Source organism: Vombatus ursinus, unplaced genomic scaffold, assembly GCF_900497805.2.
Source record: "Vombatus ursinus unplaced genomic scaffold, bare-nosed wombat genome assembly UNPS02014841.1, whole genome shotgun sequence".
Classification (NCBI taxonomy): domain Eukaryota; kingdom Metazoa; phylum Chordata; class Mammalia; order Diprotodontia; family Vombatidae; genus Vombatus; species Vombatus ursinus.
The window spans coordinates 35838499-35864169 of NW_020954619.1; the positions used below are offsets into that span (position 1 = coordinate 35838499).

A 25671-nucleotide genomic window follows, 5' to 3' on the forward strand; every position below is an offset into this window, starting at 1 on the left:
TCCCTCTGCACATAATTAGGTGACAATCATATAGTCTATTGCTATCAAGTTATAAGAATCAAGTTTTAAACACTTTCAGCTTAGTATGAGCTGCCAGAAACCAGTGTCTGTACTCCCCTGGTATAGCCTTCAAGATTCCAGGATCACCTCTATGCCACATTGAATTCCAAGAGGAGGGTTTTAGTGGATGAATAATAATAAGTACTTACTATAACATTACTGCATTTCAAGCACTGTATTTTGGGAAAATTTGTTTAAACATTTTCTCTGCTGGTAATCATTGTTCCTCAGGAGGCTGAGGCTAATGGATCACTTCAATTTGGAAGTTCTGAGCTGTGATGGCCTGGGCCAATAGGTGTCCCCACTAATTTTGATATGTATATAGTGAGTACCCTGAAGCAGGAGGCATTCTGTTCCCAAGAATCTGGAGCAGGGGAGAACAGACCCAGATTGGAAACAGAGCAGGTCAAAGACCCTATGTTAATCCTGAGCAAATTAGGAAGACCTAGTCTTGAAAAAAAAATTACTGCCCTAAAATATATATCATTAGCCTTTACACCCTGTCTAATTCAATTATATGAAACATTAATACCACAAAGACCCACTGATAATTTCAAAATACATTCCATGGAGAGAGAAAAAAATCAGTAAAGACTTCAGGAGGAAAAGGAACCAATGACATATGTTTGGGAATAGGTAGAAGGAGGTTACATAAGCTGGATGCCTCCTACTACTAGAGATTGAAATACTTCTTTTCACTTATTTCTTCTAGTGACCATGGATCATAGAAGCATAGATTTAGAGTGAGAAGTGACATTAAAGGTGACCCTCAGAGGGTGTCAAATGTCAACCATGATTTCTATTAAAGTACTAATTTTATACAAAGCAATATTCAGTATTCATGTAACATTATGTTATCATAGAATTTTACCTTATTTTCTTATATATACTTTGGAATCATAGCAAATCACAGGAAACAGAGATAGAAGAACCCTTAGAGATCATATACTTCAACTCCTCTTCAGTTGATAGGATGTACTGATAAACTCTGAGGACCATGGATCATAGAATCATAGATTTAGAGATGGAAAAATATTAAAAAGGTCATCTAGTCTAATCCCTTCATTTTGACAAATGATGAAGTTGAAAACCAGAAAGGTTAATCCACTTCTCACAGACCAAAAATAGGTAAGAGAAGCAGGATTTGAACTCAAGTCATCTGACTGGAGACAGAGGTTTTAAATGTACCACACTGCAAGTTACGTGACCTGATGAAGGGTCATATAGGTAGTATATAGCAGAAGATTATAGGTCTTTTGATTCCAAATCTGGCCCTCCCTGATATAAGCAATCTTTTTACCACTCCCTAATTGAGTGTTTACCCTATTTCCCATAGTATCTTTTTCAAACCTTCTCTCCTCTTGTCAAACCTCCTGTACTTCAGCTTCTCCCTGCCCTGTTAGCTGAGGAATTTGACTTATACTTTCTGGAGAAAATTGACCTTGTGTCCCCTTTTCCACATCTTATACCCACTACAATATACTAAAAATATATCCTATTATCTCTACTCCAGTATCTGATGAAGAGGTGGCACTCTTCCCCATCAAAGTTACCTCCTCTACACATAACTGCTTTCATCACCTACCCCTCTATCTACTCCAAAAAATTATTTCTTTAACTATCCACTCTCCAATCTTCAATCTCGTCGCACCTATTGATTCTTCTTCTTTACTGTTTACAAAGGTACTCAAGTGTTCCCTACCTCAAAGAAAAATGACCTCTTACTATAGTCTTTATAATCCCTTCAAGCTATCTTCCCCCACCCTTTCTCATACTCCTTCAAAAAGCTATCTAGTTTCATTGCCTTCATTTCTTACTCTCTTCTAAATGCTGATTTGCCATCTGACTTTTCACTTCATCCCTCAGCTAAAACTGCTTTCTCTTATGTAACTAATGATCTCTTAATTGCCAAATCTAATGAACTTTCCTCAATCATCATCTTTTTTTTTACCTCTCTAGCATTTGACATTGTTTACCACCTTCTCCTACTGTATACTTTCCCCTCATAGCTTTTCATGACACTGCTCTAACCTCCTACCTTTCTAAATATTTATGCTCAGTCTTTTTTATGGGTTCACCATCCATACTGGCACCCTCAACTCTACTGTACTCTAACATTTTATCTTAAGCCCTCTTCTCTTCTTTCTATTCTCTGAAATGGTGAACCCTTCAGCTCTTAAGATTTCAATTACTATTTCTGTGCCAATGACTCCTGGATCTATTTTATCCAGCCCCCAGTCTCTTTCCTGCATTTCAGTCTTTTATCACCACCTGCCTATTGGGCATTTCAAACTAAATGTATTGTATGAATCTCAAAGTTAATTTATCTGTCAAATATGAAAATCAATATAAGTCTGAGATGGCTAAGGGCAATGAAGAGAGTGCTGAGTATGGAACCAGAAACACCTAAATTCAAATCCAGACTCAGAAACTCACTACCTGTGTGACCTTGGACAAGTTATTTAACCTCTGTCTATTTCAGTTTCACCAGATATAAAATGGGGATAATAATAGCAGAATTAAATAGAGAATCACATGAAATAATATTTGTAAAGTGCTTAGCACAGTATCTATCACATGGTAGGTACTCAACAAATGATTTTCTCCCCATATTCCCCTCATACTTTCCCCCAAAATACATCTTTCTACTGGCTTCCCTATTTCTCTTGAGGTCACTACCATCCTACCAGTACCAGTATCAAATTTGATTTCTCATCCTTACCCCCCCCCACATCCAGTCAGTTGCCAGATCTAATCAGTTCTACTGTCACAAAATTTTTCACATCTGTCCCCTTCTCTCCATTCACATGGCCACCATCCTAGTTCAGGTTCTCATCTCCACTAGCCTGAGCTATTGCAATAGTTTTCTAGTCCCCCCCCCACCTCAAGCATCTCCTCACTCCAATCCACCTTCCATATAACTTCCAAAATGACTTTTCTGTATCTAGTACAAGCATTTCACCTCCCTACTCAATAAAATTCAGTGATTTCCTATAACTTGTTTGAATCAAATATAAATCCCTCTGTTTAACATTTACAACTTTCACAACCAACCTTGAACTTAGCTTTCTAGTCTTATTACATGATATTTCTTTCCATGCATGCTACAATCCAGCTAAACTTCCCTTCTTGCTATTCCTTAAATGTAAAACATCAACTTCCTGTCTGGACTGTTGCATGGGCAGTCCTCCATACCTGACCTGCACTCCTTCCTCACCTCAGTCTCTTCAAATACTGGTTTGACTTCAAGACTCAACAAAAGTACATGTGGTTGAGCCTTTCCTGATGATCCAGCTAGTATTGCTTTTCCTTCAAGATTATTTTTTTAAAAATCTGATTTATCTGGTTTTTTTCAATAACTATATATGTACATGTTATCTACCTTGCCACAAATCTGGGATCATTTACTATTTTTCTTTGTGGGGTTCATTTTGTCTTTATAACCTCAGAATCTCACATAGTGCTTAGCACATAGTAGGAAATTAAGAAATGATTGATTCATCAATTGATTTTCCACTACTTCAAAATGAGATTAAAAAAAAAGAAAACTTTATCTTTTAAGCCTTTTCTATCCCTTCTACCTCATCCAATTTTGTCTCTCCCTGACCCTGGGATGAGCCTATGTTGTGATTTGATAACTGTTAGTTAATCTTTGCTGCCTTTTAGCTGATATTAAGTTGAGTGCTACCAATCCTTTTCCTATAACTGAATTTCTCTTTACCCTTTAAAGGTTAATTCAAATGGTATCATTTCCTAAAGCCCACCCTGATTAGCACTGGTCAGTAATAATCATGATGATGATGATGATAGATAGATAGATAGATAGATAGATAGATAGATAGATAGATAGATAGATATTTAATACTTTAAGGCTTGTGAAGTCTTACTGCTACTCAGCGAGGCAAGTACTTTGGGCTGTTTTATCCCTCTTTTATAGATGAGGAAATGGAAGCTTAGAGAGGATAATAATAAGCAAGCAAGCAAGCAATATTAAGTGTCTGCTATGTGCCAGGAACCATGCTAAGTGCAAAAGATAATCCCTGAAATAAAGGAGCTCACAGTCTAATGGGGAAGACAACATATAAACACCTATGAACTAACAAGCCATATACAGGAAGAATAGGAAGGGCTTTCTGCAAAAGGTGGAATTTTAGCTGGGAATTGAAAGAATTCAGGTAAGCCAAGAGGTAGAGCTAAGAAGAGAAAACATTCAAGGAATGTGGGCATTCCAGTGATAATGCTCAAAGTCGGGAGATATAGAGTCTTCTTTAAGAAGCAGCAAAGGGTCCGGTGTCATTTGATCACAGAGTATGGGGGAGAGGGGACTGTGAGATGTAAGAAGATTGGAAAATTAGGTAGAAAGAAGTTCATTAAAGGCCTTGGATTTCAAACAGAACATTTTATATTTAATCATGGAGATGATAGGGAGGCAGTGGAGTTTGTTGAGTAGGAGAATGACATGGTTAGACCTGCACTTTAGGAAGATCACTTTGACAACTGAGTGAAGGATAAACTGAAGTGAGAAGAAACTTGTAGCAGAGAAAACAGACATTAAATATTGCAATATCCCAGGCATGAGGTAATGAGGGCTTAGACCCAAATAGGGGCAGTGTCAGAGAAGAGAAGCAGGCATATTTGAAAAATAGTTTGAGGGTAAAATTGACAAGTCTTGACAACTGATTGGATATAGAAGATGAGAAAAAGTGAGGAGTTGAAAATGATACCTAACTTATGAACCTAAATGGCTGAAAGAATGGTGGTACACTCTACAGTAATAGGAAAGTTAGGAAGATTTGGGAGAAAAAGATAATGAGCTCAGTTTTGGATATGTTGAGTTTAAGATCATCTATAGCAAGAGTGTCAAACACAAAGAGAAATATGTGGGTCACATGTTGACTTAGAAAACCACAAATCAACATTATTTATGTTGTATTGGATTTTTATTTATTTTTTTTAAACATTCTTAATTACCTTTTCATCTTTTTCAGGCTGCACTCCAGTGTTTTGCATCCCCAAGTTTGACATCTTTGCTCAATAGGGAATCCAGTTTAAGATATCTAAAAGGTAGTTTGAGATAAAAGACTACAGATCAAGAAAGAAGTTGAGGCTAGGCAGATAGATCTGAGTTGTATCACCAAGATGGCAACTGAATCCATGGGAGCTATTAAGATCAACAAATGAAATAGTATAGAGGGAGAAGAAAAAAAGGCCCAGGACGGAGCCCTATGCTACACTCACAGTTAATGGGGATAGACTTAAATGAAGATCCAGCGAAGGAGACTGATAAGGAGTGGTTATCTATATCTTTCTATAATTTCATGAAAATATAGAGAAAAGAGAAAAGGGTGATCAACAATGTCAAAGGCTGAAGAGAGGTTCAAGAAGCATGATAATTAAGAAAAGGTCATTAGATTTGGCAATTAAGAGATCATTAACTATGGAAGAAGCAGTGTTGGTTGAAGGATGAGGTCAGTAGCCAAACTAAAGAATTAAGAGGAGAATGAGAAGAAAAGTGTGGAGGAATTCAATGTATATGTCCTTCTCAAGGAGTTTAAACCACAAAAGAGAGGAAAGATATGAGACAATAACTGGTTGATTAATTAATAAACTGAGGGGTTTTTTTAAGGGTGGGGGAATATATGGCCATATTTGTAGGCATTAAGGAAGTAACCAGTACACAGGGGGATATTGAAGATAAGTAAGGGAGTGGGGATGATAAAAGGTACAATCTGCTGAAGTACTGTGTGAATGCTTTACTCAGACCCAACCCAAGATCAGTAATTTGCAGAGCTCAGACCAGAAGAGCGTTAATCAGAATTTGCCCTGGGTTGGACCACTTTGGGAACGCAGAAAACTTGCAGGTCCCAGCCTGTCCCTGAGATGTTGGAATAATAAAATACTCAGTATTCCAAGAAAAAAAAAAAAAAACAAAGATCAGCAGCATGATTAGCCCAGGCCTTCCCTCCAGAAGTGCATCTATAACATCAAGTCCACATTCAGAAAATGGGCTCTGAGAATGGTACTTTATTTGGCCTCATGGATGAAGTTAAAGCAAACACTTGGGTGTAGGAATTTAAAGGAAATTGGACTCAGCAAGCTGGTACAAACAAGAGCTTTATTCTTATGTTGTGTAGTATGCAGACAAAAGAAAGCATACACACACATATACACACTATATGACAATATAAAAAGTCGGGGATTTATCTCAACAGAAGCAAGAAACTCACCCAGTGCAAGAGAGATGTGTTTGGGAGAAAACATGCTCCAAGTGGATATTCAAGTGGTGAAGTTATATACCCTAAAAATGGGCTTGGTGAAGAATAGGTATTTGGGGTCTCAGAGACAGATGTGAAAGGAGGCATTCTTAATTAGATGCAGATGTGGTGAAGAAGATCTTGGGGTCATTTATCAATACTAGGTTTGGTTGAATCTCAGGTAGGAGGAATTTCATTATCAGAATATCAGATATTAGGAGAGGTTCTAAATTACTATGTGTGGCAGCAGAAGAGGAATAGCTCAGAGAATACTACAGTCGGCAAGTCTTATTTTTTCAAAAGTTCCTAACATTAACTGCTTGAAACAGAGTTAACATAGGTTAGGACAGTGGAAAAGTGCAATTCTGCATGTCTTTATGCTTTATGGGCAGCAAAACCACTTAGCCTAAGCGACTGCATATTAGAGTCCTATCATTATAACTATAACATTAAACAATATAAAGCTTACCATTTTCACAAATAAGCAAAGAAAAAAAAAGTAACTCCACTATAATGAGCTATCATGGAGGCAAGGGATGCTCAAGATGCAAACATGGAGGACAATAACTCCGAAACATTAACAATCATTGTCTAAGAGAAAAACACAGCTTGGGTTCAAATTCAACTAGAATTTCTGGAAGATATGAAGCAAGAGTGTTTTTTAAAGAGATAAAAATTATTTTTATGAATAGAATGAGACCTTTGAGGAAAAAAATGAAAAAGCAATGAGAACTGTGGAAGAAACAATTGAAAAGGAAATTAATTTCTTGACACAATAAGTTTAAACTTTTCCCAAGCAAAGCTCTCTGCAAATTTGAATGGACTAAGTAGAAGTCAAAGACCCAACAAGAAACATTAAATCAAAGTCAAAAAACTGGAAAAAAAAATAAAACCAGAAGAAAATATAAGATATTTCATCACAAAAACAACTGATTTGGACAACTTAATCAAGAAGAAAAAATTAAGAATCATTATATTATCTGAATGTCTTGACCATAAAAGAACTGACATCATATTTCAAGAAAACTTAAAAAATCAAATTGCCTAGAGAAAGCATAGCCAAGATAATGAAGTAGAGGGAACACGGTAGCAGAACTCTCCCACATTTACCTCCAAACAGCTTTAAAATAATGTGTCAAATAGAATTCTGTAACAGCATAGCCAACAAAAAGTCAGTGTGAGACATTTTCCCATCCCAGGACTCACATGTACAAAAATATTTATAGCAGTTCTTTTTGTGGTGGTAAATAATTGGAAATTGAGGGGATGCCCATCAATTGGGTAATGGTTGAACAAGTTGTGGGATAGGAATGTAATGAAATACTATTGTTCTGTAAGAAACGATGAGCAGGCATATCTCAGAAAAACCTATAAAGACTTAAGTGAACTGTTTTTTTTATTTCTTGTGGTTTTTCCCTTTTATTCTGATTCTTCTTTTACAAAATAACTAATGTGGAAATGTGTTTAATATGTTTTTTACATGTATCAGATTGCTTGCCATCTTGGGGAGGAGAAAGGGGAAAGGGAGGGGGAAAAATTGGTATTCAAATCTTACAGAAGTGAATCTTGAAAACTGTCTTTGCTTGTAATATGAAAAAAATAAAATACTATTAAGTAGGAAAAAATAAATAAAATATTAAAAAAAGAAAAGAAAAAAAGAAAATGACTCTTAAAAAAATTGGTCATGTATTGAAGATAAAAATAGTAGAAAACCATTCTGACATCTTTTCATCTCCTTGGACCATTATAACCAAAATCTGGAGATTCCAGGTCCAAGCATCCAGAAAGAAAGAATTCAAGTACTGAAAAGCCACAGTCAGGATCACACACAGCTCAGCAGCCACCACAACAAAAGAGCAGAGAATTTAGAATGTGATATTCCATAAAGCAAATGATATGGGCTTATAGCTCAGAATATCTTACCCAGCAAAACTGAGTACAATTCTACAGGGAAAAAAATGAACCTTTAAAGAAATGGATGAGAACTGTGGAAGAAAGAATTGAAAAGGATTCTAAGCATTCCTGATAAAAAAGACCAGACCTATAGAGAAACTACAAAGTTCAAACATAGGATTGAAGAGAAATATATAAAAAAAAGTTTCCCTGGATGAACAATGATAAAGGATTAAACAAGAATAAATTGTTTACTTTCAAATATGGGGAAAACATACATATGTCTTCTCTGAAAACTTTCACCATTAGGATTCATAGTGGGAGTCCAAGTAGAGAAGTCCTGGGAGTAGTTCTATTTTGTAAATAAAGAATGGAAAAAGAAAAAAAAGAGCAATACCCTGTGGTTTGGGAATCTGGAAAAAGAAAGTTAGGATAAATTATGATACATTATCAGTGTGCACAAGTAGACAACTCTACAAATAAGGAAGGGGGTGGTAGAAGCGGCTGTTCAAAAGAAAGAAGAATAGGTACATTCACGGAAGTGGGTACGGAAACGTATCTCAATCAATTGGCAAATAGGAAGGAAAGGAAAGAGGAGGAAAGAAGGAATAAGATGGAGGGTACATTAAGGGAGGAGTTAGTTTTAAGCAATATTTATAGCTCTTTTTGAGGTGGCAAAGAATTGGAATCTAGGAGGGTGCCTATAAATTGGAGAATGGATGAACAAGTTATGGTACATGAATATGATAGAAATCTATTTTCCTTAACTCTTATCTGCATAATGACCAAACAGGATTCCAGAGGAAAATTATGAAATGTACTACTTACCTCCTAATGGAGAGATGAAAGACTCAAAAAGTAGAATAAGACAACTATTTTTTGACATGGCCAATGTGGAAATTTGCTTTGATTGACTATACATGTTTGTAATGGGTTTTGTTTTTCTTGTGTTCTAAATTGGGGTAGAGAGTTGGGGTGGGAGGGTAAAAAGGAAGATCTTGGATGATTAAAATAAATAAAATATTTTTAAATGTATGATAGAATGGTTAGCTTCTTCCGATGTGTAAGTTTCATCATCTGTAAAATAGAATTGTGATGATATTTGTACTGTGTACCTTACAGGGTTGTTGTGAAGAAAGTCCTTATAAATGTCAAATTTCACATTTTATATTAAAGTAAACTATTATTTATTTTCATTTTAACTACCTGTTTCATGCTGAGGAGCTGCCATATCAATAAGCCCACTACAAAGACAAGAAAATCATCTTTGAAAAAATTAACTAAAATTCAGATTCCATTTTTCTCCCTGGAAATAGTGTGTGGAAATTGCCTTTAAAGCAGTTTAGTTTGTGGAAAGAGGAGTATGGCTTCATGAATAAAATGCTGAAGAATTGGAAAGTTTCTCTTTTGTCCCTAAATTGCTTGGGCAGATTTTGGTCATTTGCTAGCCATACAGGAACTATCTCAAATCGCTGCTGTAAGGACTGAATATATGTTATGTGATTTTGTGATTCTATATATCTTAAGTGACATGTATGAATGACTTTGACATATACCATCATCATGCTGTTAGCAGATTTAAAGGTTATAATAAATGGACTTTGAACAAATTATTACTGGAGATATTATGAAGAGATAACATCAAAATTTCTACAAGAAGAAGTTATTGCCTTTGTGAATTCCCCTTTTAAGTTTTTATTATAGAAGAAATGACTCTTAGTGGTGAGGGATTTGAAAGTTTTTAACTTAATTTCAACAGATATTTAACAAAATCATTTAAATATGACAGGTCTGTGAGCACAATTCTCTACTATGTGCCTATACTGAATAATATTTTTGAAAGGTTAAGTATAAACTGTAGTAAAAAAAAAAAACACTCACTGCATTTCAAATGTCTTTTCTTTTTTTTTAATTCCTTGTAAAAGAATGGTACAGAAGTCTATCAGATAGCATAGGAACAGAGACATAGCATTATATTCTTCCCTCTCCCTGCAGATCTAATGCCTTTGAAGTGCTAGCGCTGGATGGAGTCAGTACGGGCATCATTCAGTTTTATACATCCCAGGAGAGTGCTGACTGGCTAAGAGCAGTATCAGCTAACATTGGTGATTTGACACTTCAAAATGTATGTATATACATTTTCCCAACCTTGCTACTTTTGCATTGTCATATTCAATCATTCACAGGAGCAATATTGTCATTAATTAGTCTTTAGTCAACTTACTGTATTTCAGAGCCTTCCTAAAATACCTATAAAACTTATGAATGAAAAAGTCATCCCAATTTTTCAACTATTGATTACTTTGCAGTTGCCTTATATCTTTTTATACTTTATACCTTCACATCAATTGCCTCATTTGATCCCCACAAAATGCTATGAAGTAGTCAGTGTAAGTATCATTATCCTCATTTAAAGAAACTGGACAGAGGTAAGGGACAGTAGTAACTTAGGACTAAAGCCCAGTTCTTCTGATTTCTCATTTAGTGTCTTTTAGTGTAGTACACTACACTACTGAAACCCATTTGCAAACATTCAGATGAAGGACATTTTTACTATCTACCCAGATACTGTGTAATTTTATAAACATTAATTATGAGACAACATGATACTATAGTTAGAGGACTCAATTTCAAATCAGGAAACCTGAGTTTGAATTTGGACTCTGACTCTGAGTGGCTGTATGAGAAGCTTTCCAGGATCCACAGTGAAAGTTTCCTCAGAAAACAAATCTTAGAAGCAAAACAAACAAAACTCTGCCTTGCAGTTATGAATGCTTGGTTTGCTTTTTGTGAATTAGTTTTTGATACATGAACACTTCTAGACTCTAGACATTTAGGGAACTTCAGTGTTTATAATACATATTTGTACTATATTTTTTAAAAATCTATTGATCAATAAACATTTATTAAGTATCTACTACATACCAGGCACTGTGTTGAGTGCTAAGGATAAGAATACAAAAAAAATCACCTCTCAAGGAGCTTACATTCTAACAGCAGAGATAAAGTTTATGTAGATGCATATATGTATGTGTGTATGTGTTTGTATACATACCTAAAATGTACATACACATAAACATGTACATATAGTTACACACAAACATGTGCATATGTGTACACATAAATTTGGAGTGGTGGATATGTGTGTATATATGTATGTGTGTGTGTGTCTGTGTGTCTGTGTGTGGCTCTGGATGTCCCCCATGACTGAAATGCTGTCCGTCCTCTATTCTGACTACTGACCTCCTTGGCTTCCTTTAAGTCTCACGTAGAATCCCACTTCTACAGGAAGCTTTCCCCAACCCCTCTTAATTCCAGTGCCTTCCTTCTTTTAATTATTTCTCATTTATCATATATATAACTTGCTTTGTATATATTTGTTCTCCATGCTATTATCCATAGTAGATTGTAAGCTCTTTAAGGGAAGAGACTGTCTTTCACCTCTTTTTGTGTCCCCAGTCCTTAGCCTTACCCTGTTCCATTAGGTACATCCTGCTTGGAATTGCTCTTTCTTGGTTCTGACCAACATATCAAGACCTCTGTTTTCCTCTCCTTTCTCTTTAATTGTGCCACATCTTAGGATCATAGGAAAGTAATAATAATAGGCAGCATTTAAATATTATATTAAGGTTAACAAAGCCTTTATGTATGCTAACTTACTTGAGCCTCACAGCAACCCTAGGATAAAGGTATTATTGTTATCCCCATTTTACAGATAAAGAAACTGAGACCTAAGCAAGTTATATGACTTGCCCAGAGTCACACAGATAGTAAGTGTCTGAGGCAGTTTAACTCAGGTCTTCTTGACTAAAAGTCTCATTCTGTACATGTGCTGCATAGCTGCCAAGGATCTTAGCTGTAGACCTGAAAAAGATATTAAAGGCCATCTTGTCCAAGCTCCCATTTTACAGAACAGGGACTGAGGCCAAGAGAGGTTAAGTGACTTGCCCAATGTGACATAAGTAATATTTAGCAGAGTCAGGATTTGAACCCAGGTCTTCTGTCTACAAATCTAACATTCTTTCCCATGCACACTCTTTATGATCCTGTCCTTTGATGACACTTTTGTCTTCTAAAGAGGTATTCTGGAGAACTAATGGTTTAATACTCAAAGGAACAATATTGGTAGGAATTGAAAATTATGGAAGTTTGTTGGAGGCCATCATTTGGGATGGATATATTTTGTTTTGTTTTTAAACACACTAAAAGTTCAGTTCTGACTCAGCCCAAGGGTGACCCTAAGCAGCTTAATACCCATCAAGAGATTGAGTTCTCCAACTGTTTTCAGCCCAGTGTATTCTCTCACACCTTAGTTTCTCTTGGCTGAATCTTCCCCAAAGTTAAAAAAAAAAATACACTGAAATACTCTTGGAATCAGGAAGTTAATATGATATTCTAATCTACAGATGTGAAATTGGTCTTTCTCTCAAGTAAATAGGCCACTGCAACCTCCATTATATCATTCATTCTAGAATATGATATTTTGGACTCTAAAGCCTTTTAGAGGATATGAAGAAACAAAAACAGGTTGTGACACCTGGATAACATTTACCAAAATGCAATTGCCAAGGAGAGACCTTCAACTTGAACTGACTTTGAGCATATTGCTCTTTCAAAAGCAGATTCTACAGTAGAATTGGGTTTTTTTCTTTAGAAATAAAATCCCTATAATCTTAATTTAAAAAAACAATATTAATAATAACGGTAACAACAAACACATTTGTTTCCTTACGGTTTACAAATCACACTCCTTATAACATCCATGTGAAATAATAAAGCTCAAAAGGACAGCTTTGGAGTAGCAAATAAATGACCTCAAATTCAGAAAGACATGCTTTCAAGTCATTCCTCTGACACATACTAGCCGTATGACTTTGAGCAAACCACTGACCCTCTCAGTGCTCTAGACAATTTTGAGACAGTAATTTGCAGAGGAGGTGCCAATTTGCATTGATAGGGTGAGTTTCTTCATCTGAGAGTCCCCCATATCAGTAAAATCATAGGTCCAACACATATCTTTAAAGCTCAAAGGATTTATTTTTCAACAAATGCATGTTACATAAATTTAACGTTAAGCATACTTTTAAAAACTATTTTGTTTTGAATAAATGTGTATATGTAGATGGATAGAATCCCCAAATGTGTGTTTGGTTCAATGTATTGCCCATTCTAGGATCCTTAATGTGAAACAAGTATGCTTTAGATAAATACTTTTTTACAACCTATCAGTAATAGGATCAAAGAGTTTGATAGCTGAAAGGAGCAGTTGATACCCTCCATAAGCCCACATCTTCTCCTCTCACCTACTTTATAGATAAATAACCTTCAGGCAGACCCAAGAGGTGAAATTCACACAAGTAGCAAAAGGAAGAAGTAAACTTGAACTCAAGACTTCTGAATCTAAATTCAGCCTCCCTGATATACCTCTATAAGTGTTACATGCTGATAGGCCTTTATATTTTCTTAATGCATCTTCCTTTAGATTATTTGATAGAATCATGGAGTAGTACAGCTAAAAGGGACTAAGAAGAAACTAGAGAAGTAAAATTATTTTTTTCACAACATTGATTGATTACAATAACCCTGGGAGTCAGGTGGTTCCAGTGCAGTTATCCTATTTAATAATGGTGGCAGAGGAATCTTTGGATCTGTAGTTTCATTCAGATTGAACTTCTGCTTTCTTAAGAGTCTCTTAATTACATTTTTATAGCTGTTCTAATTATCAGAATTGTTTGAATAAATTTATGACAACTTGTTGAATAGTTCTATGGTTTAAAAAGAAATATACCACACAAAAAACTTTGTCCAAGGGCATTTTGTGTTTCTAACTAATTTCAGCTGCCAAATAGACAGCTTGAAAAATTATAGCATTAACATTCTTGTTAAACTGACTCTTTACTTCTTTCTCCAGATGAAAATGGCAAATAAATGCTGTTCTCCTTGTGACCAGGTAGGATTTTTATTTATCATTTTAATAGTGGGATAGATCTCTATATGCTAAAACTTTTCTCACTTTTAAAGGTATATTATGTACGTAAAATGGGAAGCCACTGCAGTGTAAAAGACTTTAGCCTAGTGGTAAAGACTTCCTTTTAACATTGATTTGGGTATTCATTTGTAATGCAACCAATTTGTTGGAAATGCCTTAAACTGTTTTTCTATTTTGTTTGGAAAATGAGAATACAATAAAACTTCATTCTGTCATGGACATTAAGGCCACATCACTTATAAGACTGCATCAAAACAAGACTTTCTTAGTAGTAAAACCCTTTTATATATGATGTTCAGAAAACAAAAATACTTTGCCTAAAGCAGCATGTAAATGTCTGTTGTTGTTGCTGCTGTTTTTCTTTCTTTTTTTTGTTTTCTATTTTCTCCTGTGGTGGAGGGACAGGGGGAGGGGTAGGACTGGACCTGTAATTTCATTAACATAGTGTATGTTCTTCCTGTGAGGAACTCTTTCCATTTATGCCCAACTCATTTGGAATTTATAGTTGTAGTGAATTGCCTAGGGCATTGAGAGATTTAGTGACTTGCTCAGAATGAAACTAGTAGCATATGTCAGAGGCAAGACTTAAACCTAGTTCTTCCTGTCTCCAAAACACATCATCTGTCACCTATGCTGTACTGCCTATCATCATCATCTTCATCATCACTGTTGAGTTAGATCAAATTTAAGCCTATAGTAGTATGTTCTAAATCAAGACTATTGTGAAGAGTTTGCTGTAAGAAGAAGGAAGTTAGTTTATGAGTTTATAAAGCACCTAGTTCTGTTAGAAATTGTGTTTTGTCTTATGAAACCTGCATTGTTTCTCTTTATTATAGCAAGGAAGCTGTTCTCAGACTTTGATTGGTCAGAAGACAAGGCTTCTTTGTCATCAATGACATGAGCCCAACCCATAGGAAATTGATTCTTCTTAGGTTTGGCAAAGTTTCCATTACCTTATGAGATATGTTACTGACCCAGCTTTTTTGCCTGACCAATGCAGAGATAGAAGGGAACAATGTCTACTTTTTTAACAAATTTTATCGTTTTAATATTAATGTCAGTAATTTTAAATTGAATTTTATAGTTCATAAATATTTTATTGTGTTGTAGACCTGAAGCTGAGTCCCTAGACTGGTCTGAGCTAGGTCTGGTCCAGAACATTCATCTTTAAAAAGAATAATAGATAACTTAATGTGCAGGAATATATTTTCTAGAATTATATAAGTAACAGGAATATAAAAAAGTTTCCTGATGCATATGTCTGACCATGTCACTCTCCTGTTCAGAAATTTCAGTGTCTACCTATTAGCTTTATCATAATTTTGTTTTTAAAGCCCTCTACAATCTGGCTTCAGTATCTTCTCTCTTTCCTTTCACGTTTTTCTTCCTTAAATACTCTATGTTTGAGGAAAATCATCCCCATGCTTTTCATTCATGCAAGTCAGTCAGTCAGTCAATAGTCAACAAGCAGTTATGACATACTCTATGCTAAGTGCTGGGGATGCAAAGAAAGGCAAAAATATTTTCCTTTCCTTCAAAGATCCCAAATTTTAGTGGGAGGCTGTCTACTATGCTTGAATTGCATTGGCTCCTTGGCTCTGTATTTCACAATTCCTATCTTCCTTGAAAGTTCAGTAGAGGCGTCACTTCCTCCATGTAGCCTCCATCATTTTTCCTTGGCTGAAAGTGTTCCCTCCCTCTTGGAATTTTCCTACAACACTTGGTCTCTCCTCTGTCATTATCATTCCTGACTTTGTGTTATACTTATCTGTGTATTATCATAGCTCCTCCAGTTGAATGTAATCTCCTTGAGGGAAGGGACTATCATTTTTAAATGTATAACCATTGTCTTGCATGGTACCTTATATGTAGAAAGCACTTAAAAATGCTTTTTGATCATTAAATTTAACTTCTGTTATATCAGTGCTGGGAATAGAATAATCACCTCATAAATATTATTATGTATTATACCAGGCATTATTTGTTCATAGTTGTGTTCAGAGAGTAAAGAAACAGGATGGCTTCACCAATAATATAATCTGAATATATCATGATAATTATAATATGTAATATGTAATTATAATAATTTTCATTATAATGCTTTATATTGTTTACTTGAGCTTTATTTCAAATGACATTGCATGATGTTATTTGTTTAATATAAATTCCTATTCTAATGCTTCATCATGGTGTATAATGATGCTGACCTCCTGAAGATTATATTAGTGGATGCAAGCTCTGTTGAGATTTATCATGCTAGAAAGACTTCTAGTACAGGTCCAGTGATGATGGACTAGCCTTTTTGTCTCATAGAACAGTGGTGTCAAACTCAAATAGAGACAGGGGCCACTAAAATGTGCATAAGGATCCCTGTAGGCATATTAACATTATCCATGTTTTATTATATTTTTATTTGTTTTGTTAAATATTTTCTAATTACACTTTAATCTATTCAGTCATTCTTGGAAATGTTGTGCACCATATGCTTGATACCTCTGTCCTAGAAAAGTGCTAATGCCAATCAGTAAAAATTAGTCATCAAAAATAAATAAATAAACAAAAATTAGTATAAACTTTGTTTTGTTTTAATAACAATGCTCTTAAATTCTCTGCCAAGACTAGATAAATCACTACTGCAACCTACTCTTCTGAAGTCAAAGATACTTGAAATATAGAATAATTAATGATTATGCATCATGAAATTATCTAATTATTTTAATGGAATCATCATGAATGAAAAAAAATCCTTTATTTTATTGATGTAGATGTTTTCCCACCCATGTAGATTGTAAAATTTCCACTATTTATTATACATACTTACATGCTTGTGTAGCCCCCACAATATGTCATCTAGTGGCCTGCCATCTAACTGGTGAGATCCTCCCAAGTTATCTTGGCTTGTCTTAGGTGACAGAGACATAATTCATCAGATATGAGTGTTTTTCCTAAAGCATAGGTTTCCCTATGTCTCTATTCCCACCACAACCCAACTCACATACCCTATTTCTCAACAAATTCCTGTAGCTCCCTGTTACTTTCACAATCAAATATAAAGACCTTCACTTGACTTTTGAAGAGAACATCTTCTTAACCTGGGTGCTTACTACCTATCTAGTCTTCATAACCATTTTACCTCCCACCCCCAACATACTCTACTATCCAGGTACACTGGCCTACTTGTCATTCTTTATATACAGCTCTCCATTTCCCACTTCTGTGCCTTTGCATTGGCTGTCCCCTATGATCCCACCTTCACTTTTTAGGTTCCCTGACTTCATCAAGACTCATATCCAATCCCACTTTCTATAGATCTTCCCCAATCCTAGGGCAGCTAGTGCCTTCCCCTCTGAGATTGCTTTCCATCTACTCTTTATCTCTTGTATGTAACTATTTATTTACATGTTGTCTCCCTGATTAGAGTGTGGTCTCCTTGAGTGTATGAACTGTTTTTTTTTTTTTGCCTTTCTCTGTATTTCCAGTGCTTCACTTGTCACAAAATTAGTACTTAATAAATGCATGTTAATTACATAATTGATGACTGCTCCTCATCTCATCACTCTTTCTCAGTCTCATTTCCTGGCTTCTCATCTATACTATGTCAGCCATGATGTCTCTTCAAGAGACTTCATACATTCAACATGTTCACAACTGAACTCATTATTTTCCCTCTAAAACCTTAACTTCTTTCAAACTTCTCATTTTGTTGAAGATACATCTAGTTCTTCAGGTTTATAACTTAAGCCTTATCCTGGATTTGTCACTATCTCTTACCCCATATAGCCAATCAGTTGCCAAATATTTCTATTTTTAATTTCATATTGGTATCTCATATCCATGCCCTTTACTCTACTGATAAGATGAACTTCAGTTAGAAATTTCATCACCTCCTGCCTAGGTCAATAAAACAATGCCCTAATTGTTTTACCTGTCTCAAGTCTCTGCCTACTCTGTTCTATCTTCCACAAAGCTGCCAAGGTGATTACTCTTAATATGACTCCCCTACTCCATCAACCCTAGTGGCTTCCTGGTTCCTATTTGGTGCTTAGCCCTGGCACGTAGTAGGTGCTTAATGAATATTTACTGATTACTTACCATTTCCTCTAGGGCCAAATATAAATTCCTCTGTTTTGTTTTTAAATCCTTTCACAATCTGGGTCCCATGGCCCTGTTCAGTCTCATCAGATATTATTCCCTCTCTAACATTCTGTGATCCAGGAAAAGTGACCTTCTTTACATTCCTCACATAAGACACTTGATATCCTGCCTCAAATGAGATAATATTTGCAAAGCACTTAACATAGTACCTAGAACATAGTAAGTGCATGATGAATACTTATTCCTTTTCCCTTCCCTTTTATGCCTTTGCATTAGCCATCCTCCAGGCATGAAATGTACCACTTTTCTTATCTCCAACTAATAGAGTATCTCTCTTCAATGAAATAATACTTCAATTTAACAAACATTTATTAAACACCAATTATATGCCAGGCATTGTGCTAAGTGCTGCAGAAACAAATTAGAAAAAGAAATACAGTCCTTGCCCTCAAAGAGCTAAAAATAAAAAAAAAAACATTGTAAGCTTTAGAATCTAATGGGGGATAGCAACCCTCAAAAGGAAGCTGGAAAGGTGGAAAAGGGACCACCCAGGCACCTGGCCCCCCAAGCATTATGGTTCATAGGTTTCAAACCAAGCAGAACAGTAGATGGAAAGTGTATAGTTATCTGGAAAGTCCAGGTCCCAGTCTGTTTTAAATGAAAGCTTTGGAAGGAGTTTAGTGCTCCATCCTCCAGCCCTCCAATCAAGAGGAGGGAATGCTGAAGGAGTTGGGAAGATGCTGAGTATCAGTTAACTGCATGATGAGATTTTAGGTAAGCAGCTTATCCTGGGTGGGGCATCATGTCCAAAGAGTTCAAACCAAGCAGAGCTCCAGATGGAAAGTGAGAATTCTTCTGTTTCATCTTCTTCATAAAGCCTTCCTAATCCCTACACCTTCTGATTTTCTCTTTCTCAAACTATCTGGTATTTAACTACTTTATAAATATTCTTTTTCATTCACTTTACATTTATGCTATATATACTTGTGTCCCATATTAAAATTTAAATTCATTAACTAGATATATTGTTTAATTCATTGTATGTGCATCAATACTTGGTATAATTCTTAGCATGTGGTAGGCATTTAATAAGTGACTAATGATTGAGTGATTAATTAATTGATTAGCCTTCAAGAATCTAGTGTCCCTAGCCATGTGACCTTGGGCAAGTCACTTAACCCCAATTGCCAAAAAAAAAAAAAGAATCTAGTGCTCCCTCCATACCAATGTGTGAGAACTTAGTAGGACTTTAGCAGCAACATCTAATATTGAAATTCTTTAATTTGATTATTTTGACTTCCATTGAACTTTAAGGTTTACAAAGTATATTCATCACAACCCTATAAGCATTGCATTTCATATATTTTAAAACTGAGACTCAAGATTTTAGGAGTCAAGATGGTGGACTAAGAGCAGTGACTTGCTTGAGCTGTCCCCCAGACCCCTCCAAATACCTGTAAAAAATGGCTCTAAATAAATTCTAAGGCAACAGAACCCAAAAAAAGACAGAGTAAAGCAAATTTACAGCCCAAGACAGCTTGGATGGTTGATCAGAAAGTCATATCACGCTGGGCTGGGAGAGAAACACAGTTCAGCTTGGGAGTGCAGGCAAAACAGGCCTCAGCAAAGCTGGAGCAGGCCTCAGAGGGCTGAATCACAGGCAGCTGTGGTGGTTTCCAGATTTCTCAACCCACAAACACCAAAGAGAACTTAGAAGGTCAGTAGGAAAAATCTGTGACCACGGTGAGAGAGAACCTCAGTCCCAGCCTCAGTCTCCAGTGCAGGCCCAGGATGGCGGCTGCTTCTGGAACTTCTGGCCCACAGAATGAGGGGAAATCAAGTGGCTAATCAGAGGGGGATTGCAAGGATCTCTTTGCTGGTGCTGAGGCAGGATTCTCTTGCTTTGCCCGTGCTTGGATCTGAGTCATAGTTCTGGGTAGCGATCCTGGGGCAAGGAGGAGTTCTGGTGTAGTGGAGCTTCTAGTGGCTGTGAAGAGGGAATCCTCCTCACAGTTCCAAGGCAGAAAAGAATGCTTGTGGTCACTCATAGACTACAGCACAGGCCAGAAAAGGAGTAAACACCTCACCCCTGATCGTACCAGCTTGGAAGAACTGAAAATTTACAGGTCCCTAGAAGTATCTCTGAAAACAGCTGCACAAAACTCCTGAAACTTGAGACAGTACATTCTCCACACTGGAAGCAGATCACTACCTTAACAAAGAGTTTATAACTCAACTAATTGGTTGGGATCATGAGCAAACTGCACAAAAAGTTAGACCATAGAATCTTTCTTTGGTAATAAAGAAAATCAAAACATACAACCAGAAGAAGACAACAAAGTCAAAGCTCCTACATCCCAAGCCTCCAAGAAAAATATGAATCAGTCCCAGGCCATAGAAAAGCTCAAAAATGATTTTGAGAGATAAGTAAGAGAAGTAGAGGAAACTGGGAAGAGAAATGAGAGTGATGCAAGAAAATCATGAAAAACAAGTCAATAGTTTGCTAAAGGAGACCCAAAAAAATACTGAAGAAAATGAAACTGAGACTCAAAGAGTTGAATACGTGGAATAAGTATTGTAGTCAGACTAACATTTCCACATACCATGTCTAGTTCTCTTTTATTATATCACATTGCCTGCCAAATTGTGAGAGAAATATCAAGCTTATGTATAACCTCCCATTTGGAATGTGTCACTCCTAGGAGGTCTATGATGAAACAAGACATTTATCCTATAGTAATAGGATATTGTCACTCAGTTGGTCCTAGTTCACTAATAAGGGGTCATTATAAAACTTTCTTTATGATAGCAGTGATTTATACTTGTAAATGCACCTATTTTTTCAATAACTATCAGACATGTTCATCTGACAGAAAATATTACCTTTGAAAAATGCCTAATTTTCTGGAAAATATCCAAGCAAAATTCCTTTGTTCTCAAGACACATTTCCTATATTTAGTTTTTGAAAATACTAACAAGTTATTGAGAAATGTTTTCACATCTCCAATTATTTTTTATGCCACTACTTTCCTGTGTAACAAATACTGTTTCAGTATGATTCAAAATAGTACCAGCTGAGAACTACTGTACTGTTTTAGGAGTTTTTGAAAGATGAGTACAATTTCAGTTTATTCACAGAAGATATTGGTATTTCAGAATGATCAGTCCAAATAAAATTTATTATTCCAGTGTCAGGTAAATACTGAACTGTAATTTTTTCTCTTTCCATTTTCTTTTAAAATAAAATCTTAACTACAATTGTATAAAATTATAAAGCTGACACCAATAGTTTGATTAATATATCATTAATGTTCTTATTTTCTGGGAGGGTGGAATCTTGGGCCTTTTTAGTTCTTAAATTAACTGTAAAAGAACTCTCTACATTTGCTATAAATGGGCCAGAAAATTTGACTTTAAAATAAAAATATTTAGGAGACTGAGCTTTGTCAATCACATTATTTCTAGAGAAGATGGAATTGTGATTCATCATTATGTTGAGCAGAGTTTCTAAATCTTTCAAAATCAATTGTCTTTACAAGATTACTGTTACTATAAGAAAAAATTTCCTGGTTCTGCTCATTTCACTCTGTATCATTTCACTTATATCATTCTTATTTTTTTCTAAAACCATCCCCTCTATCATTTCTTACAGCATGATAGATTCCAGCACATTCACGTACTGTAACTTGTTCAACCATTCCCCCAGTTGATAAACAGCTCCTCCCCAGTTTCTAATTCTTTTTTCACCCCAACAGAGTTGAGATAAATATTTTATGCATATAGGACCTTTTCCTATTTCTTTTATCTCTTTGAGCATAGAGCCATTAGTGATATCACTGGGTCAAAGGATATGAACAGTTTAGTAGCTTTGGGGACACTGTTCCACATGTTTTCTAGAATGTCTTAGAAATCTAGACTCCAGAGTGATTCTAATGTGTTTCTAAAAAGAATAAAAAATTATGTTGGTTCCACATAAAGTAGACATAATATAATTTGAGGGGAAATTTTAACATTCTACCCTCAATATTTAATTTCTGAAAATTGTAAGGAGTTTAAATTGGGAATTTATTTTACCCAAAGATGCATTTTCCCCCAGGGCATATTTGTTAATGGGCTACTAAATATGATGTCATTGCCCTGAATACATAATGTAATATGTAATTTCCTAGCAAGTTGTCTTAAATTACAGCTATACTTTCTAGGGTTTTTTTTCATAGTGTTTCTCCAATATAGATGTGGAGTGAAGCTCAAGTATTAACCAATATTATTTCATTCAATACATTTTCTTGAGCAAAATTAAAGAAGGAATTTAGGTAAATAAGGACTTAATATATTCACTTCTCTTCATTGCTTCATTATTGGGTTTATGAGATCTAGAGCACAACCTGGCTCCAAAGTTTTGCACTGAAGAGAAGAACTTCCTAAAAAGCAGAATAAGCCAAAAGATGTCCAAAAATTCACTGAAGAGAACTTCTTAAAAATTAGAATTGGTTAAGTATAAGCTAGTCGCTCTATGAGAAATCAAGAAACAAAGTGAAAGAACATAAAAAGAATGGAAAAAAAATAAAAGAAAATGTGAAACATCTCATTGGAAAAAAAACTAACTTGGAAAAATAGATCAAGGACAAATAATTTAAGAATTACTGTATTACCTGAAAGCCATAATCAAAAAAGAGTCTAGATATCATATTTCAAGACATTATCAAGGAAAACTGCCCTGATATCCTAGAACCAGAGGGTAAAATAGAAATTGAAAGAATCAACCAATCACCTCCTGGAAGAAATACCAAAATGAAAACTCCCAGGAATATTACAGCCAAATTCCAGAGATCTCAGGTCAAGAACAAAATATTGCAAGCAGCCAGGAAAAAAAAATCAAATATTGTGGAGCCACAGTCAGTGTAACACAAGATTTACCATTCTACCTTAAACAATCAAAGGGCTTGAAATATGATACTCTGGAAGGCAAAAGAGTTAAGATTACAACCAAGAATCACCTACCCAGCAAAACAGTATAATCTTTCATGGGAAAATGTATATTTAATGAAATAGAAAACTTTCAAGCATTCTTGATGAAGAAACCAGAGCTAAAAAGAAAATCTGATATTTAAATACAATACTCAAGAGAAACATAAAAAGGTAAACAGGAAAGAGAAACCATAAGGTATTCAATAAGGTTAAATTGTTTATGTTCTAACATGGGAAGATGATACTGGAGCTCCAAAGAACTTCATCGTTATAATGGAAGTTAGAAGGAGAACACATAGACAGAGAGCATGGGTGGACATTGACTATAATGGGAAGAAGAAGGATATCCTAGGAGAAGGAAGAAGGGAGAAGTAGAATAAGGTAAATTATTTCACATAAAAGAACTATGAAAGGGCTTCTATAGTAGAGGGAAAGATGAGGTGGGGCATGTCAGACAATACTTGAACCTTATTCTCATCAGAATTGGTTCAAAGATGGAATAATACATACACTCAGTTGGCTACAGGGAAATAGGAAAGGAGGGTGAACAAAAGGGGGCTGATAGAAGGGAGGGTGTATTGGAGGAGGTGACAGTCAGAAGCAAAACTTCTTTTATTATCTTCTTTGTTTTAGACAAATACTAAAACTTAAATACATAAGAGAAGAAGAAAAAGAAATATATGATAAACTTAAATATTAAACTTAAATGTAAAATAAGAAAAAAAAACATGTCATGTACTCAGCAGAACATAGGAGAGGATTCAGAATATATTGCAATAACTTTCCATTTCAAGAAAGCCTATCTATTAAATACTATGTTATGTTGAAAGCTGTCCATCTTTGCTTTGTTTCCTTTTAGGTTTTCTTTTGTTCTCTGTTGTTCACTTTTTACATTGTTCTTTTGCCCTCCTTCCTCCCCTGTCCTTCCAGGGGATGCAATTAAGCATGGATATATATATATATATACATATATACACACACACACACACACACATATATACATACATACATATATACATATATATCAACACATACTTTTCCTAAGAGATTCTAGTTCTAATCTTTATTTTTGTTTCTGTATATCTCTTTTTTTCCTATCTCTCCTAACTCCTCTACTTTACTTCTACTTGCTTCCTTGCCCTCCTATTAATTAACCTACCCCTCTCCAGGAACCTCTCTCTTATTCTCCCCTTTCCATAAATTGAAACACTTTTTTGTACACTCCTTTGACCTATTCCCTCACCCTCCCCTCTAAAGATCCCTCCCTTATCCTCCCAAGAATCCCTCCTTTATCTTCCCATTCTTGTTAATATAACCCCTCCCTATACCTCCTCTATACCCTTAGAGTTTTATTTCTTTCTAAATTTAGAAGACTTTTATACTCTTCTAGTTGAATTTGTATTTTCCCTCTTGAACTCATTCCTGATGAAAGTAGGTTTCCAGAACTAACAGTCCCCATTCCCTATCTAATTCCTCTGTATTGGTTCCTTCTCTCACACCTCATTTGTATAAGATAATTACTCTTTTAGCTGTTCTTGAATGGTTTTACTTTATGAAGTCATGTCATACTCAGGTCTGCCCCAACCTTTCTTATAAGCTACCTAATTACTAATAAGAATGTTAGAAATAGGTTTTTCATTTTATATCCATAAAAGGTAAACAGTCTATGCTTACTGAGTCACTTGTAATTAGTCATTGATATGTACCTCATATTTCTCTTGGCTCTTGTATGTCAAATCTTCTATTAAGTTTGAGGTTTTTTGTTGTATTTTAATGAAGTCCTCAAAGTCTGAAAATTCATTAAATATCATTTTTTTTCATTCAGAATTATGCTTAGCTTTGCTGGGTATGGTATTTTTGGCCAGAAGCCTAGCTCTTTTGCTCTTCAATATATATTGTTCTAAAACCTGTAACCTTTTGGTATCACCAGTGCTAGGTCTTGTGTGATTCTAATTGTGGTACTGCCATATGTAAATGGTTTTTTCTTGTTACTCATAAAATTTTATTCTTGAGCTGGTAGTTTTGGAATTTGACTATAATATTCCTGTGAGTTTTCCTCATAGGATCTCTTTTAGGTGGCAATTAGTGGATTTTTTCTATTTCTACTATCCCCTCTTATTCTAATGCTTCAGGAAATTTTTATTTAATTATTTCTTTTATTATTGTATCAAGTTTGTTTTTTATTTTTTGATCATAGCTTTCAGGTAGTTCAATTATTTTTACGTTTTCTCTTCTTGATATGTTTTTTAATATGAGATGTTTCACATCCTATTCTATTTTTTCATTCTTTATATTTTGTTAGGTTTTTTATTTATTTTTTTTATCTCATAACTTCACTGGCTTCCCCTTGCCCAGTTCTGATTTTCAAGAAATAATTTTCTTCCTTAAGACTCTGGATCTCCTTTTCTTAT

General features: G+C 35.2%; 1 protein-coding gene across 1 annotated transcript in view; it reads left to right on the forward strand.

The window, feature by feature from the left end:
• Window positions 1–25671, forward strand: part of SNTG2 (syntrophin gamma 2) — a 646807-nt gene that overhangs the window by 442927 nt on the left and 178209 nt on the right. Inside the window, exons 10-11 of the mRNA XM_027840424.1 lie at window positions 10203–10332; window positions 14119–14157. Of these exons, the coding sequence (XP_027696225.1) occupies window positions 10203–10332; window positions 14119–14157 (169 nt within the window). The remainder of the gene's footprint in view (window positions 1–10202; window positions 10333–14118; window positions 14158–25671) is intronic.